We start from the raw sequence: 16,007 nt of genomic DNA, 5'->3' as shown, positions 1-16,007 counted from the left end.
TGGATGATTTTAGTTGCAATTCCGACCACTAGCGAACGCTGGCGTATATTGAACGCCATCTGGCGGAGTTTTAAAGAGCTTAGGAAAGCTTTTGTCCCTACCCTAGCCGCAAAATTGAAGATTTCGGACGTCGTGTGGGCGTCGTGTGGACGTCCACCCGACGTCCACACGACGTCCGGTTTAGGAGGTTACTCGACCAAGCGATCTTTTTTAGACGGGTTTTATGGCAAAAATTGTGGCGGATTTCCCAGGGTTGTTGTATAGAATAGCAGCCACAAGAAATAAATTTTATGGTTTGCTAAAAAAAAAAAAATTTCATAGTGCAGTTAGTTGCGCTTGTGCAAAAAAAAAACAATTCAAACAAAAGATCATTCAATGCACTAGTTCGCTCATGTTAAGCCAACCATTCCTTATTTAAAGTCAACAGAAGGTCAAATATTAAAATGAGGGATATCATTGAACACATATTGTCTTTCCATTGTCTTCTTTAATAATGTAAAAACCCTCCAATCTTCTCCCACCCCTCCCTGCCTTCCTCTCTCCCTCTCACCGGATTGAAGGTTAGGATTTACCCACGATGGTGTACCCTTTTAATCCTAGTTACCGGGGTCTACTGTTCGGAAGAGAAAAAAGGAACGTCTCCCCCGCCTCTCGCTCGATGCTGTAAGCGAGGAGCGACTCGCCCCAGCTTGGCAGGCGCATGCATCCCTCGCTTTGCCTGGCTTGCTCCTTCTCTCGCCTTTTTTGGAGACGCATCATCGTTGCGGATGGTGCTGCGCGGCCATGTCGCTGCCTGGAGGATGGCATAGAACGTTGTGTTCTAGCCCGTCGCTGCACTCGTCATTGACGTAGCATGCGTAAGTGACGACTCCCTTCCTGTATGTCTTTCCCGTTCCTATATGCTCTCTCCAGCTTGCTTCGCTCTCGTCCCCCATTGTTTAGAGCCCATCGTCGCTTCGGAACAGTGTACGCTACTACACGCAATCGCCGCTTTCATCTTCTCATCTCACCTCTTGGACTATCACCCTTCCTGCTCCTCCGCTCCCTTCCGCTCTGGTTAGTTTCCCATTTATTTACTCCCTTTCTCCTTCTTTTCTTCCCATTCCTTTTCTTTCGTATTGCTGTTCAATAATGCTAACATAGTTTAGAATAACAAATGTAAACTGTATTTGCCGTAAGCCTTAAGGCAAACAATAGTGAGGAGCGGGCAGAGGCGGATTAACCAGAGACCAAACCAAACTAAGCGCCCGCGTGGGGCCCCGAGGAAAGGATCCAGCGTAATCCTTCTCTGTCGGAACCATCCGTAAACGATCCAGTTCATTTGTGTCGGCTCGAACTCGTTGCACCCACGGGTCGGATTGGCGCCTGCCGAACTATCTAGCACACTCGCTGACCACATACTAGCGCTTCATGGAACCACTTGGTCGATTGCAGCCCGTGGCCGATAAGACCCCACAGCTCCCTGCCATCTCCCTGTTCTCTTTGTTGTACAGGTGATTTCGCCATCCCCCACGTGCCGAGGCCGCGTGCGGCATTGCAAGCTCATAGCCTCCCGTACACATTTTCTTCTTCTTTGACGTAACGAGTAATACTGTGGCACGGGCTGTAACGGCTTCTTTACCTTACTAAAACCACGTTATCGGATAGTCGGCTCTTGATACCTGGAGAATGGTCCGGATGAGAATCGAACTCGTCTGGCCTCGTAGGAACCGGTCTCATCACAGCATGCGTTCATTGAGTCGGGGCGCATGTCGAAGAGAGCAGCAGAATTATGATTAAAATGCATTCTGCAGAAAAAGTTTACCAAAATGTGTCCCAAATATACACATATCATAATACTGTGTTTGTGGTTGCGTTAGTCACAAAACTCTTTCCGTACAGTGTGGCACATCAACGTGCACGAATTTGTATATCATTTGGTGTGCCAGAGACATTGCTTCTAACAATTTCCCTTTAACTAACTAAAAGATCGTGAGGAAGATGATCGTTCGCAGCCAATGCCATACACGGGAAAAAACAAGGAGAAAGAAAACTCCCTCACGTGCGACAAAGAGTAGCAACAACCAAACAGTAGGGCCGATGGGATTGCGAGAATGTGACAGGGCATCATGGTCTGTGAGCGAGAGTGAAACAAAATACAGAACCATAATCTTCCCATTCATAATCAGCCACCATAATTTGTGTGTGTATGTGTGTTCGCCCCATACAAATCGTAAAAAAAAAATAATTTCGCTTGGTCGGAAATCGCGACGAAACTGGGATTTTGCGGCTAGGGTATTTTCGCTTGGTCGGAAATCGCGACGAAACTGGGATTTTGCGGCTAGGGTAATGCTGCAGAACGAGCTTGAATCTTTTAACATTAATTTTGTGCAGAACATCCCAAATATTACAGAAACGTTATGATTTTCATGGTTCCATTTAATAATAATTCGCTTCAAACGATAGTGTAAGACAGAGCAAGTATTTTCGTTACATTTTCTAAAATACGTTTCTATCTGCTTCAACAATGCGCATTGCATATGAAGATAAAAAATCTAGTGAAAGCCTCTAAAACTTCCCGCATGAAATTGGTGCCAGATTAATTATGAAGTTCATACTCGCTCAACACCTTGTTGAAGTTCCTTAGCTGTTTGAAATGTATAATTTGTGCCAGTGTATAATAACATATTTCGAACGTAATTTTAAAGCCTATTTTTTACGAGTATTCAAGTCTGGCTGTCTCTATGATGACTGAAATACAGGACATTGTTGACTATTTTCACTTCGTAGGCGATTTTTATAGAGCCTAATACTGTTGCATTTTTGCAAAGAAGATCCAATGGCTGCAACTGTTTCACCCTTTCGCTGGATTATACCTCGTAAAATTTCTCATACCCCACGCTTATGCTTTGCACCAAGGAACAACCAATAGAAAACGTTTGTTTAATTATGCATTGTCCACCTAAGCAAGAGCGTCACAACAATTGCACTACGACGAGAAGGGTGTCGAAAAACAGGGGGTGTTCGTTTTCCTCTTGTCCTTTATTTACACCCAGTTCAGTATCGCACGGCTGCGCTTCCTACACTATATTCCACAACGGGTCAGGCCTGGAGGACTGGTTCAGTTCTGGCCGGACAAGAATTTCGACAGGAAGTCCGTTGGTTTCGGTTCCTGGCTCTCCTTCCAGTAGCGCATGATGTGTGCCTTCTGCTTCCAGATCTCGACCGATTCCTTCAGCTCCATCTGGCCCTTGATGACGAGCATATCGATCACGCGAATGTCGGTGACGTTCTTGTGCTTCAGGAACTCTTCGCGCAGCTTGTCCCGGCACTGCTCCACCGACTTCGGGATGTCATAGTCCATCACTGAAACGAACGGAACAATCGCAGATGGATTAGTGGATTTGGTGCCACCAAAAACCAAACCAAATCAAACGCCCGCCGACGGGACGGGATCGATACGGCTGAGGCCGCCGCTTCAGGGCATCGCTATGACATAACAAGCAAAGCCACAGTGCTGCTCTTACCGATGTATGGAATCTGGCGATACCAGGCCTTGTAGAGGTTGAGGACGCGCTTGCGGGCCTCCTCACGGTCGACGGACAGGATCGGCCGCACGGACTGTACCGTCCGGCGTACGGCTTCGCGGCTAGCCATGCTCGGGTGGTTGGCAGAAATCCGGAGGACGAATGGAAAATTTGGAATTCAACCAGCAGCAATCTCGCAGCAGTCGAATGTTATGACAGTTGTGTTGTTTTTTTTCGTTTTCGTTTTCAGAGTGACCAGAAATACGGATTTATGTGTATTGCTACCGATTTTTCATATGCCTAGCGATTCACAGATAAGCCTGTTAAAACTACCGATTTTCCATTTATCCTACCGAAAATCACAGATATTTAATTTTTCAGTCGTTTAAGCTTAATCTGTGACGCTTGGGATGCTGTTTGAAGGATTGCTCATTTGTTACTTATCGCGCTGATGCACGTTTGTTTGCCTGGCACTTTTTATTTTTATCCGTTAAAATGTAATGTTCATAATAAGTAGAAAATGTCAGTTGCGTGGATTCCGAGAATTGCTCGTCAAAGAAAATCATTTAAATTTGAATTTGAATCTCGCTGTCGGCGGTTAAAGCTTACCCGACAGACAAAGAGAATGAAATTTTCAAGCGAGGGGTAAGTAGAAACACACGGTGGGGGTCCGGCCCAAGATCGGATCCGAAGTCCGTTGTTTTGGGCTAAAAATTAAAAATGGCGGATGGAGCGCTACCACGGAAAGAATGCGCTCTATTGCATGCCTTTAAAATGCACGAGGCGCTCACACTGAAAAGAACGCTCGCTCGCGCTGTTTCATTGTATTTTCCTTATACCCATTCCTTTCCGTTTCTTTCGGCTTGCGCTGTGCTGAATTGGTACCCCATTTGATTCCAGAGAGTTGCGCTGCGCTGGACTGAAACCCCCTCTCGCTCGTTTCTTTCTTAGCGCGCTGTGCGCTTCCCTTTACACGGACTTGGTGCACCCGAATCAAAAGAAAAACTTTAAAACATCAAACTTGGTTTATAAATATTTTATCACTTTTATTGCAAATTAAACGCACATTTCAATTCATAGCTTCACACAATCTTACTTCAAACCTTACACATTATTTATAAAAGACGCACACTTTTTCATTCTCTATGCTAGTAGGGTAAAAAGAAATGGATCGTTAAAATAATTGATTAAATTAAATGGTTGCGTTCTCAACAGTGCTCCTGCCGAAATCTGCCAATATAATCTGGCCACACTGGTCCGCAGGTCAGGCGAGCTTTTTAGCGGCCACCGTCGCAAAACCATCGCAAAACGTCAAAACCGACGTCGCCAGCGAGCAAAACTCGCAACGATTTCGAGGCGCTGGCGACGGTCGTTTTTGACGTTTTGCGACGGTTATTGACCTTTCGAGTGAGCTTTTGCCCTGCGGGCCAGTGTGGCCAGATTATATTGGCAGATTTCGGCAGGAGCACTGTTGAGAACGCAACCATTTAACCTTCGTTTCTAAGACCAAAAATACACCCTCATCTTTATGACCACCTACCCGGGTAGGTAATACATTTTATAAGGGAATTTGTAATTTTATTGGTCAAAACATTTCTTGTTTAACTTATTCTATGCAGCTATAATAACAATACTTGTTTTCATGTTATAATTTATGAAGTATGGCTTTCAGTTACATAAATTGAATGCAAAGCAATTAGTTCAACTGACACTAATACACCGCGATGTCTTCCCGACTGTCGGGGCAATCATTTATTCTATGTGACTTTAGAAGAATGTTAAGAGCTAGAAAACTTTTGGAATAGATTCTATAAACATAACTACATGCATTGCTATACATATCATTACAAAATTAGCGACTAATTCAAACCAAAATCCTTTATTGTATGTATTACCTACCCGGGTAGGTGGTTATAGAAGTAAGGGGTAAAAGTTGATTTTATTTTTTAAAGCACATTTAAAAAACTTGAAAAATTCTGAATTTTTTACCACTTTTTTAAAACATGTTTCTCTAGGCATTCTATTTTTTTGGATCGATTCGATAATCCAGTAAAAAGTTATAATAAAAAGAATAAGCAAAACATACCCGGGTAGGTGGTTATAGAAATGAAGGTTAATTATCGCTATTAAAGATGTGTTCCAAGCATTTAGATGTTAAGTATTTTGAACGTAGAATAGATTGAAACAAATATTTCATGCATGATTCCAGAAAACTACAGGATAAACCTTATTCAACCATGTAGGAGCTCCCCCGATGTGCTTCCACCACAATTTATTCACGGTATGGTCTTATTATTATTGGCCTGAGACGGTTCATCGTTCATCGTTGCCTGCCAATCCGTATTCTCTATTCCGAAAACGGTCGGAAAATAATGCATTTGTTGGGTCTTACGTACCATTGAATTTTTGTTTGCTTGATTTGGCGCAACAATCGCTATCGATGTAGTCGGGCAGCCTAGGCAACTAATGCGATTAGCTTTCTGTGACTTCTTGATGACTGTTGGTGTACTCATAGCAGGATAGTATGTCCCGCTTATAGGGGTTCGGTCCACACGGGACTTGAAACCATGAAGGGCATCTTGTTAGGTCGGTTGCTGGAGCTAAAATCCTAACCGTCTTATTTTCGTACGTGACAAAAATAGAATGATTGGAAGTCAATATTCTTCATCAGAATACTCTTACCGTACTGTTGACGGAGCTGTGTTAATCTTGACTTCCTGTTCAAAATTCTTTATTTTATTTTTTTTAGACGTACACATGGTTAGCGAAGCTCCTTCTTAACATACGTAGTCTCGCATGATGATTCTTCTTCTGCTTTGGCACAACAACCGTTGTCGGTCAAGGCCTGCCTGTTCCACTGGTGGGTTTGCCGCTCAGGGACCTATTGTTTATTCCTAGCAGGATATTCAGTCGCAATGGGGGCACAGTACATTCGGAGCTTGAACCCATGACGGGCATGTTGTTAAATCGTGTGAGTTGACTGTACTGTACCATGGGTCTGACCAATTCCTTGACGATTATAATTGGAGGATGAAGCAATACGGCCGATCCGTCCCTACTGAACCATAAACAATAAATAAATAATTCGAGGATGATTAGTTGATTAAGACAGACATGTCAAACATATGGCCCGCGAAGGTTCTCAATCCGGTCTGCGAAGAATTTTGGCAGTTATTTGAATGAAGCAGAAATAGATTGTAAATTACAAGATAAGAAAATCGGGTACATTGATGTTTATCCACTGAGGAAGAAGGTTTTAACATTCAAGGTTTTAATAATTCAATTATCGAAGAGTGAGGTAAGCTACCCATAGTTTCTTGTTTGAGAAGGTATCCGCGAAGATGGCATGTAGCAAGTGTTTTAGTGGTAGTTTCCTGAGAGCACTCTAAAGTCGGACTACCAACCATTTTAACCCATTTTCCGACTTTGAGGCTTTCTGGACAGTTCGGAAATCATGTATTCGAATACCACTTTCTTCACTTCATTGATGAGGGTACAGTCTGTTCCAGAGTTACGCGGTTTATGCGTTCCCAAGGAATCTGCGTAACTCGAATATCCGCGTAAGTCGAATTTTGTGGTTTTTGGTCCAAATAAAATCGATTTTTCGATATATTTTTTAAATAAAATTTAGTAAAAAAGTTCGCTTGCAAACGTCAACGAGAGAGGACGTGTTGTTGTTTTGATTTGCAAGCCATAATGTGTACTACCGAAAGATATGGAAGGAACACCTTCCGTATCGACTATTCGGAGGCTCCTAAGCGACCCACCGTAGAAGAAACCGTGAACTTCCTTTTTGAAGTGCTAGAAACGGGTGTGGATGTGAAGATGGTGCAACGCAACACTGCGCAAAGTGCCGTCTACGTCACTATGCCAACGCTTGAACGTGCGGAAAGCATAGTGAAGGAGCATTCGGGGAAGCACTGCATCACGCACGAGGGGAAGCAGTATCCGATTTCGATCGAGATGGTGGATGGTGCGACGGAGGTGAAAATTCGTGATCTTCCGCCAGGAATCCCCGACGAAAACGTTTCCGCTGAGCTGAACCGCTTCGGTGAAGTGCTCACTATTGTGCCCGGTGTTTGGGGTGCCGAAACGCGGCTTGCCGGGATTCCGTCGGGTGTGCGCATAGTGCGCATGAAGCTGGCGAAACCCATCCCTTCCTTCATTACTGTGTGTGGTGAGATGACCGGTGTGTTGTATCGCGGACAGCAGCAAACTTACCGTCACTGCAATGAAGCTTTGCATCACGGTATTAGCTGCATCCAAAACCGTGTGCGTTAGCTCCTCAACAGCGGTGCGGCAAAATCGTACGCAAGTACCGTTAAGCAAGCACCAGCACAAACATCTGATGCGAACACAGCATCAACTAGTACCGCAGGTACTAACACCACGGGACGGCGCAAAGGGAAGGCCAAAATCACTTCCCTTACAACCACTACTAAGCCACCAGCGAGCACTGCATCGAAAGTGGCTAATCGGCTTGTGATCCCGATCGAGCCGTTAACTCTCGCTCTGCCTTCGGGTCCGAAGCGGAGCGTGAAAGCCAGTGGTGAGCAACCCGAGGAGAAGATGCGTGCTGCCGTTGGTGCCGTCGCAAAGCATGTAGAAGATTACATTGCCGCTGCTGCTTCTGCAGTAGTTGTCACTGGTGCTGACGATGCTCCTACTTTTACTGCTCCTGCTGCCAATGATGCTGCCACTGCCGCTACTATCGATGCCGCTGTTACCGCTGCTGTTGCCGATGCTGCTGCTACGGATGCTGCCACTGATGCTAACTATGCGGCTGCATCTGAGCCCATGAGTGTGGAATGCCGGGCGCTTTCAGGTGCCTTAATGTTCAAAGAGCCGCTCGCAATCCCTTCCACATCCTTTTCCATCCCTTCCCACGACGAACCGCTTGCGGAAACGGATAATGAGAGTGACGCCTCATGTTCGTCAACATTTAGTGTTATGAGCGCGTCCAAGCGTAAGCCTGGTCGACCGCCAAAAAAACACACAACTTCATCACAGATTAATTAAGTTTTGTTGCGATGGATCCTAACCCGGTAAGTAGTAATCTTGGTAGTAGCTATAATTTAGCTACTATTAATATAATGCGATTTCTAACGCGACAAAGCTGGAAGCCCTCAAAACATTTATTAGGACGATGGACCTGGACATCATATTTCTGCAAGAAGTATGTATTTCAGATCTATCGCTTCCTGGGTATAACGTAATTTGCAATGTTGATGTGACGGAGAGGGGTACGACGATCGCTTTACGTCAACATTTAAAATTTTCCCATGTCGAGCGCAGCTTAGATTCTCGTCTGATTTGCGTTCGACTCGAGAACAATGCCACCCTGTGCAATGTTTACGCTCCTTCGGGCAGTCAGCGGAGAGCGGAGAGGGAGGATTTTTTCGGGCGAACGTTACCTTTCTATTTGCGGAATGCAAGTAACCATGTTATTCTCGCGGGTGACTTTAACTGCGTGTTGCAGCCGAAAGATGTGACGGGCGCGAAAAATTTTAGCCTTTCTTTGCAAAACGCTGTAAGCAACATGGGCATGTGTGACAGCTGGGAGCTTCTCAGAGGTAACTCAGTGGAGTTTTCTTTTGTCACAAGTGGTTCGGGTTCACGTATCGATCGTTGTTATGTCTCCTCTTCACTTAAAACACAGTTAAGAGCGACCAGCATGCATGTCTTGTCCTTTTCCGATCACAAGGCGCTTACCGTTCGTGTTTGCCTTCCAATCCCCCCAAGCCGTTCGCACAGCAATGGCTATTGGCAACTGAGACCACATGTATTAACTGACGCAAACCTGGGGGAGTTCGGATGCAAGTGGAACTATTGGACCAGACAGCGTAGAAATTACGGCTCGTGGATGCAGTGGTGGGTTGAGCTCGCGAAGCCTAAAATAAAGTCGTTTTTTCCGTTGGAAACGAATGAACGGTATCAAAGTTTTCGCTTGCATCATTAACTGCTCTACAGGGGGTTGAAGTCCGCCTATGATCGATATGTGATATATATATATATATATATATATAATATATATATATATATATATTATTATTATTATATATATATATATATATATATATAATATATATATATATATATATATATATACAGTGACCCCTCTTATTTGACACCTCTCCATTTGAAAAACCTCTCTTATTTGAACTTTTGCACAGTCCCTTGATTTCCAGTACATTTTGTTGTTCCTCTAATTTGGAAAACCTCTGAAATCTGTGTCCCTCTTATTTGAGTATGGTGTTGCCATGGTTATTGAAAGATGTATGCTCAAATTAGCGATTCTGTTCGCAGTTTCCTATAGCAACAGTTAAGGCTGCATACTAAATGTTCTGTCTCTTTCTTGTTTGTATGGACCTTTCATTCACTTTAAACTCTGTAATTTGAAAACCCCTCTTATTCGACAGTCCCATCGCCTCTCAAGTAAGAGAGGTTCACTATATATATATATAGTATATATATATATATATCTATATATATATATATTATATATATATATATATATATCTATAATATATATATATATATATATATATATATATATATATATATATATATTTGCGAGTAAAGTCTAATGCTTATGAACTACTTTATACAAAAAACAGAATGACGCAGGGAAAAAAACATAACATATTTTATATCGTTAGACAACAATTGAGTACGCCTAGATCAACCAACGATGTGGATGATATAGTTTGCAAACAAACGCAAAACACCTATTCTCTGTTAAAATATCTCTGTTCAGTACTAACTCCGGCTAGTACTGGGAATTGCAAACAGTTAAAAGACCGGCACAACCTGGAGCTAACGCAGTAATTTTCTGTTGCAATAGCTCCCAAGCCGCAGAAACTCTTCTGCAACATGAAAATTTATGCTCCAGGGTTTCCACGAACGGACAAAACAAACACGAGTTGGTAACAATTCGCCCCAGTCGGAAAAGGAGATCGCATGTTGGAATTTTTCCGTTGACCAACAGGAAAAGTGTGGAACGTTGAAGGGATGATAAGGCTGGACAATTGATGTTTCTCCAGATCCTTCTCCAGCTGTGTTGTCATGTCTCACGCACTATCTTAGCGTCTGGTAATCTGCTCGTAAGCATACGCCGCAACAGCCGAGACGATGGCCTTTGACCGTATTCTGGTGGAACGTACGCAAGTTGCTTTATCACATTTCTCAGGCAGGGATATGTAGTCGGAATGGTTGAGAGATTACCGGCCCTGATGATGTGTGGCTCACCGATTGCTAGGCACTCTCGTTCTGCAACATACCTGTTCGTCAAGAGAACATTAACTGTAACTGCTGGTATGTGCAGATTCAGACCACCTCGCTTCCGTGGTAGTGCCAGCTGATGAAGTGGGATCCGGATTCCTCCAGTGCCATGCCACAGAAAGGAACCAATGACACTAGTGACCTTCGCAATGTCCAATGCTCTGACGCCACAAACTGACGCCACGTACGACAGCTTCGGTAGCAGGAAGGTGTTGAGACCTTCTGCACAAGATTTAAATCTCTCATGCGATGCAGCCACACAAGAGATCTAAAGTGCTGGATTACGACGTCCCAATTCTGTCCCATGTCATCTCGGATGTTATTCGAAAATAGAATTCCAAGTAGTCGAAGCCGTTGAACAGTGTGTAGCCATGGGACAGATACTATTGTGGAAGCACTAACGATTCCTATGTCGAGTGCGTTGGTTTTGTCCACGTTGAGACGAGCACCAGAGACACTTCCAAATGCTCAAATAGTTCTCGCACACGCTCGATTTTGTCAGGAGAGGTTGTCACCACAGAGATGTCATCAGCGTATGCGTTGATCAGGTCATCCTGGCCGCAGCAAATGCCTTCTAGTCTTGTGATGAGCGGTTGAAGGTAAAGGATGAAAAGGTGCATGGAAAGAGGGTCACCTTGTCGGACAGAACGTTGGATCGGGAAGGAAGGAGAGAGGTGACCATTAATGAGGATCGCATCCCGCATATGTCAAAAGCCCTACCAACCTCGGATGGAATCCCAAAGAGAGCATGGTTTTGTAAAGGAAATTCCTATTGACGCGATCAAAAGCATGCGAAAGGTCAAAGGAGATGAGCTTACCACACTTTCGTTTCCTCTGCAGATCTACCACCCTCTCCTTAACGGAAAGAACAGCTTGAAAAATGTTGCGTGGTTTATTACAACATTTTTGCGCTGCCGAGATTAGCTTCCACTTCCCGATGATGCCATCAAGCCTGTGTTTGACCATCCGCGACAGAAGCTTGTAATCGGCGTTAAGGAGTGATATAGGTCGAAATGCAGACATGGTACAGCCTCCTCCCCTCTTCCTAACCAACACTACGACCCCGTCAACGAAACTTTCAGGAATTTTTCCTAAGAGGGCCTCATTAAGAACTAGAAGAAGCTTTCTATTTATGATGCTGAATGCACGGTGATAAAACTCTTTGGGAATTCCATCCGGGCGAGGGGACTTTCTCGAAGGTGACTTTTTATTTATGCGAAAATCGCAGAAGTTTTTGCGAAAATCGCAAAACATTTTGCGAAAATCGCAGAAGTTTTTGCGAAAATCGCAGAAGTTTTTGCGAAAATCGCAGAAGTTTTTGCGAACATCGCAGAAGTTTTTGCGAAAATCGCAGAAGTTTTTGCGAAAATCGCAGAAGTTTTTGCGAAAATCGCAGAAGTTTTTGCGAAAGTCGCAGAAGTTTTTGCGAAAGTCGCAGAAGTTTTTGCAATCGCAGAAGTTTATGCGAAAATCGCAGAAGTTTTTGCGAAAATCGCAGAAGTTTTTTGCGAAAATCGCAGAAGTTTTTGCGAAAATCGCAGAAGTTTTTGCGAAAATCGCAGAAGTTTTTGCGAAAATCGCAGAAGTTTTTTGCGAAAATCGCAGAAGTTTTTGCGAAAATCGCAGAAGTTTTTGCGAAAATCGCAGAAGTTTTTGCGAAAATCGCAAAACATTTTGCGAAAATCGCAGAAGTTTTTGCGAAAATCGCAGAAGTTTTTGCGAAAATCGCAGAAGTTTTTGCGAACATCGCAGAAGTTTTTGCGAAAATCGCAGAAGTTTTTGCGAAAATCGCAGAAGTTTTTTGCTAAAATCGCAAAAGTTTTTGCGAAAATCGCAGAAGTTTTTGCGAAAATCGCAGAAGTTTTTGCGAAAATCGCAGAAGTTTTTGCGAAAATCGCAGAAGTTTTTGCGAAAATCGCAGAAGTTTTTGCGAAAATCGCAGAAGTTTTTGCGAAAATCGCAGAAGTTTTTGCGAAAATCGCAGAAGTTTTTTGCGAAAATCGCAGAAGTTTTTGCGAAAATCGCAGAAGTTTTTGCGAAAATCGCAGAAGTTTTTGCAATCGCAGAAGTTTATGCGAAAATCGCAGAAGTTTTTGCGAAAATCGCAGAAGTTTTTGCGAAAATCGCAGAAGTTTTTGCGAAATCGCAGAAGTTTTTGCGAAAATCGCAGAAGCTTTTGCGAAAATCGCAGAAGTTATTGCGAAAATCGCAGAAGATTTTGCGAAAATCGCAGAAGTTTTTGCGAAAATCACAGAACTTTTTGCGAAAATCGCAGAACTTTTTGCGAAAATCGCAGAGATGTTTGCGAAAATCGCAGAGATGTTTGCGAAAATCGCAGAAGTTTATGCGAAAATCGCAGAAGTTTTTTGCGAAAATCGAGAAGTTTTGCGAAAATCGCAGAAGTTTTTGCGAAAATCGCAAAACATTTGCGAAAATCGCAGAAGTTTTTGCGAAAATCGCAAAACATTTTGCGAAAATCGCAGAAGTTTTTGCGAAAATCGCAGAAGTTTTGCGAAAATCGCAGAAGTTTTTGCGAACATCGCAGAAGTTTTTGCGAAAATCGCAGAAGTTTTTGCGAAAATCGCAGAAGTTTTTTGCGAAAATCGCAGAAGTTTATGCGAAAATCGAAGAAGTTTTTGCGAAAATCGCAGAAGTTTTTGCGAAAATCGCAGAAGTTTTTGCGAAAATCGCAGAAGTTTTTGCGAAAATCGCAGAACTTTTTGCGAAAATCGCACAAGTTTTGCGAAAATCGCAGAAGTTTTTGCGAAAATCGCAGAAGTTTTTGCGAAAATCGCAGAAGTTTTTGCGAAAATCGCAAAGTTTTTGCGAAAATCGCAAAACATTTTGCGAAAATAGCAGAAGTTTTTGCGGAAATCGCAGAAGTTTTTGCGAAAATCGCAGTAGTTTTTGCGAAAATCGCAGAAGTTTTTGCGAAAATCGCAGTAGTTTTTGCGAAAATCGCAGAAGTTTTTGCGAAAATTGCAGAAGTTTTTGCAAAAATCGCAGAAGTTTTTGCGAAAATCGCAGAACATTTTGCGAAAATAGCAGAAGTTTTTGCGAAAATCGCAGAAGTTTTTGCGAAAATCGCAGAAGTTTTTGCGAAAATCGCAGAAGATTTTGCGAAAATCGCAGAAGTTTTTGCGAAAATCGCAGAAGTTTTTGCGAAAATCACAGAACTTTTTGCGAAAATCACAAAAGTTTTTGCGAAAATCGCAGAAGTGTTTGCGAACATCGCAGAAGTTTTTGCGAAAATCGCAGAAGTTTTTGCGAAAATCGCAAAACATTTTACGAAAATCGCAGAAGTTTTTGCGAAAATCGCAGAATTTTTTGCGAAAATCGCAGAAGTTTTTGCGAAAATCGCAGAAGTTTTTGCGAAAATCGCAGAAGTTTATGCGAAAATCGCAGAGATGTTTGCAAAAATCGCAGAAGTTTTTGCGAAAATCGCAGAAGTTTTTGCGAAAATCGCAGAAGTTTTTGCGAAAATCGCAGAAGTTTTTGCGAAAATCGGAAAACATTTTGCAAAAATCGCAGAAGTTTTTGCGAAAATCGCAAAACATTTTGCGAAAATCGCAGAAGTTTTTGCGAAAATCGCAGAAGTTTTTGCGAAAATCGCAGAAGTTTTTGCGAAAATCGCAGAAGTTTTTGCGAAAATCGCACAAGTTTTTGCGAAAATCGCACAAGTTTTTGCAAAAATCGCAGAAGTTTTTGCGAAAATCGCAGAAGTTTATGCGAAAATCGCAGAGATGTTTGCGAAAATCGCAGAAGTTTTTGCGAAAATCAAAGAAGTTTTTGCGAAAATCGCAGAAGTTTTTGCGAAAATCGCAGAAGTTTTTGCGAAAATCGCAAAAGTTTTTGTGAAAATCGCAGAAGTTTTTGCGAAAATCGCAAAAGTTTTTGCGAAAATCGCAGAAGTTTTTGCGAAAATCGCAAAACATTTTGCGAAAATCGCAAGAGTTTTTGCGAAAATCGCAGAAGTTTTTGCGAAAATTGCAAAAAATTTTGCGAAAATCGTAAAAGTTTTTGCGAAAATCGCAGAAGTTTTTGCGAAAATCGCAGAAGTTTTAGCGAAAATCGCAGAAGTTTTTTCGAAAATCGCAAAACATTTTGCGAAAATCGCAGAAGCTTTTGCGAAAATCGCAGAAGTTTTTGCGAAAATCGCAGAAGTTTTTGCGAAAATCGCAGAAGTTTTTGCGAAAATCGCAGAGATGTTTGCGAAAATCGCAGAAGTTTTTGCGAAAATCGCAGAAGTTTTTGCGAAAATCGCAGAAGTTTTTGCGAAAATCGCAGAGATGTTTGCGAAAATAGCAGAAGTTTTTGCGAAAATCGCAGAAGTTTTTGCGAAAATCGCAGAAGTTTTTGCGAAAATCGCAGAAGTTTTTGCGAAAATCGCAGAAGTTTTTGCGAAAATCGCAAAACATTTTGCGAAAATAGCAGAATTTTTTGCGAAAATCGCAGAAGTTTTTGCGAAAATCGCAAAAGTTTTTGCGAAAATCGCAAAAGTTTTTGCGAAAATCGCAGAAGATTTTGCGAAAATCGCAGAAGTTTTTGCAAAAAAAGCAAAACATTTTGCAAAAATTGCAAAACATTTTGCGAAAATCGCAGAAGTTTTGGCGAAAATCGCAAAACATTTTGCGAAAATCACACAAGTTTTTGCGAAAATCGCAGAAGCTTTTGCGAAAATCGCAGAAGTTGTTGCGAAAATCGCAGAAGTTTTTGCGACAATCGCAGAAGTTTTTGCGAAAATCGCAGAAGTTTTTGCGAAAATCGCAAAAGTTTTTGCGAAAATCGCAAAAGTTTTTGCGAAAATCGCAAAAGTTTTTTGCGAAAATCGCAATTGTTTTTGCGAAAATCGCAGAAGTTTTTGCGAAAATCGCAGAAGTGTTTGCGAAAATCGCAGAAGTTTTTGCGAAAATCGCAGAAGTTTTTGCGAAAATCGCAAGAGTTTTTGCGAAAATCGTAAAAGTTTTTGCGAAAATCGCAGAACATTTTGCGAAAATCGCAGAAGTTTTTGCTAAAATTGCAGAACATTTTGCGAAAATCGCAGAAGTTTTTGCGAAAATCGCAAAAGTTTTTTGCGAAAATCGCAATTGTTTTTGCGAAAATCGCAGAAGTTTTTGCAAAAATCGCAGAAGTTTTTGCGAAAATCACACAAGTTTTTGCGAAAATCGCAGAAGCTTTTGCGAAAATCGCAGAAGTTTTTGCGAAAATCGCAGAAGTTTT

General features: G+C 42.3%; 1 protein-coding gene across 1 annotated transcript; it reads right to left on the bottom strand.

Annotated features, from left to right (window-relative positions):
* Nucleotides 1-3,002: 3,002 nt before the first annotated feature.
* On the bottom strand, nt 3,003-3,743 carry LOC121590106 (NADH dehydrogenase [ubiquinone] 1 alpha subcomplex subunit 6). The gene is made up of 2 exons (XM_041909500.1): nt 3,507-3,743; nt 3,003-3,345 (listed from the first exon to the last, which is right to left on the bottom strand). Exons 1-2 carry the CDS (start codon nt 3,634-3,636, stop codon nt 3,101-3,103), a joined length of 375 nt encoding a protein of 124 aa, XP_041765434.1. The 5' UTR covers nt 3,637-3,743; the 3' UTR covers nt 3,003-3,100.
* Between the last annotated feature and the right edge of the window lie 12,264 nt (nt 3,744-16,007).

Source organism: Anopheles merus, chromosome 2R (assembly GCF_017562075.2).
Source record: "Anopheles merus strain MAF chromosome 2R, AmerM5.1, whole genome shotgun sequence".
NCBI lineage: Eukaryota > Metazoa > Arthropoda > Insecta > Diptera > Culicidae > Anopheles > Anopheles merus.
Note: the sequence above shows the minus strand (reverse complement) of the source record. Positions and strands in the feature narration are given on the sequence as shown.

Coding starts and splice junctions, on each gene's coding strand:
- LOC121590106 (XM_041909500.1), bottom strand. CDS start 3,636: ATGGCTAGCCGCGAAGCCGTACGCCGGACGGTACAGTCCGTGCGGCCG. Junction 3,346..3,506: donor TCGCCAGATTCCATACATCG/GTAAGAGCAGCA, acceptor CGTTCGTTTCAG/TGATGGACTATGACATCCCG.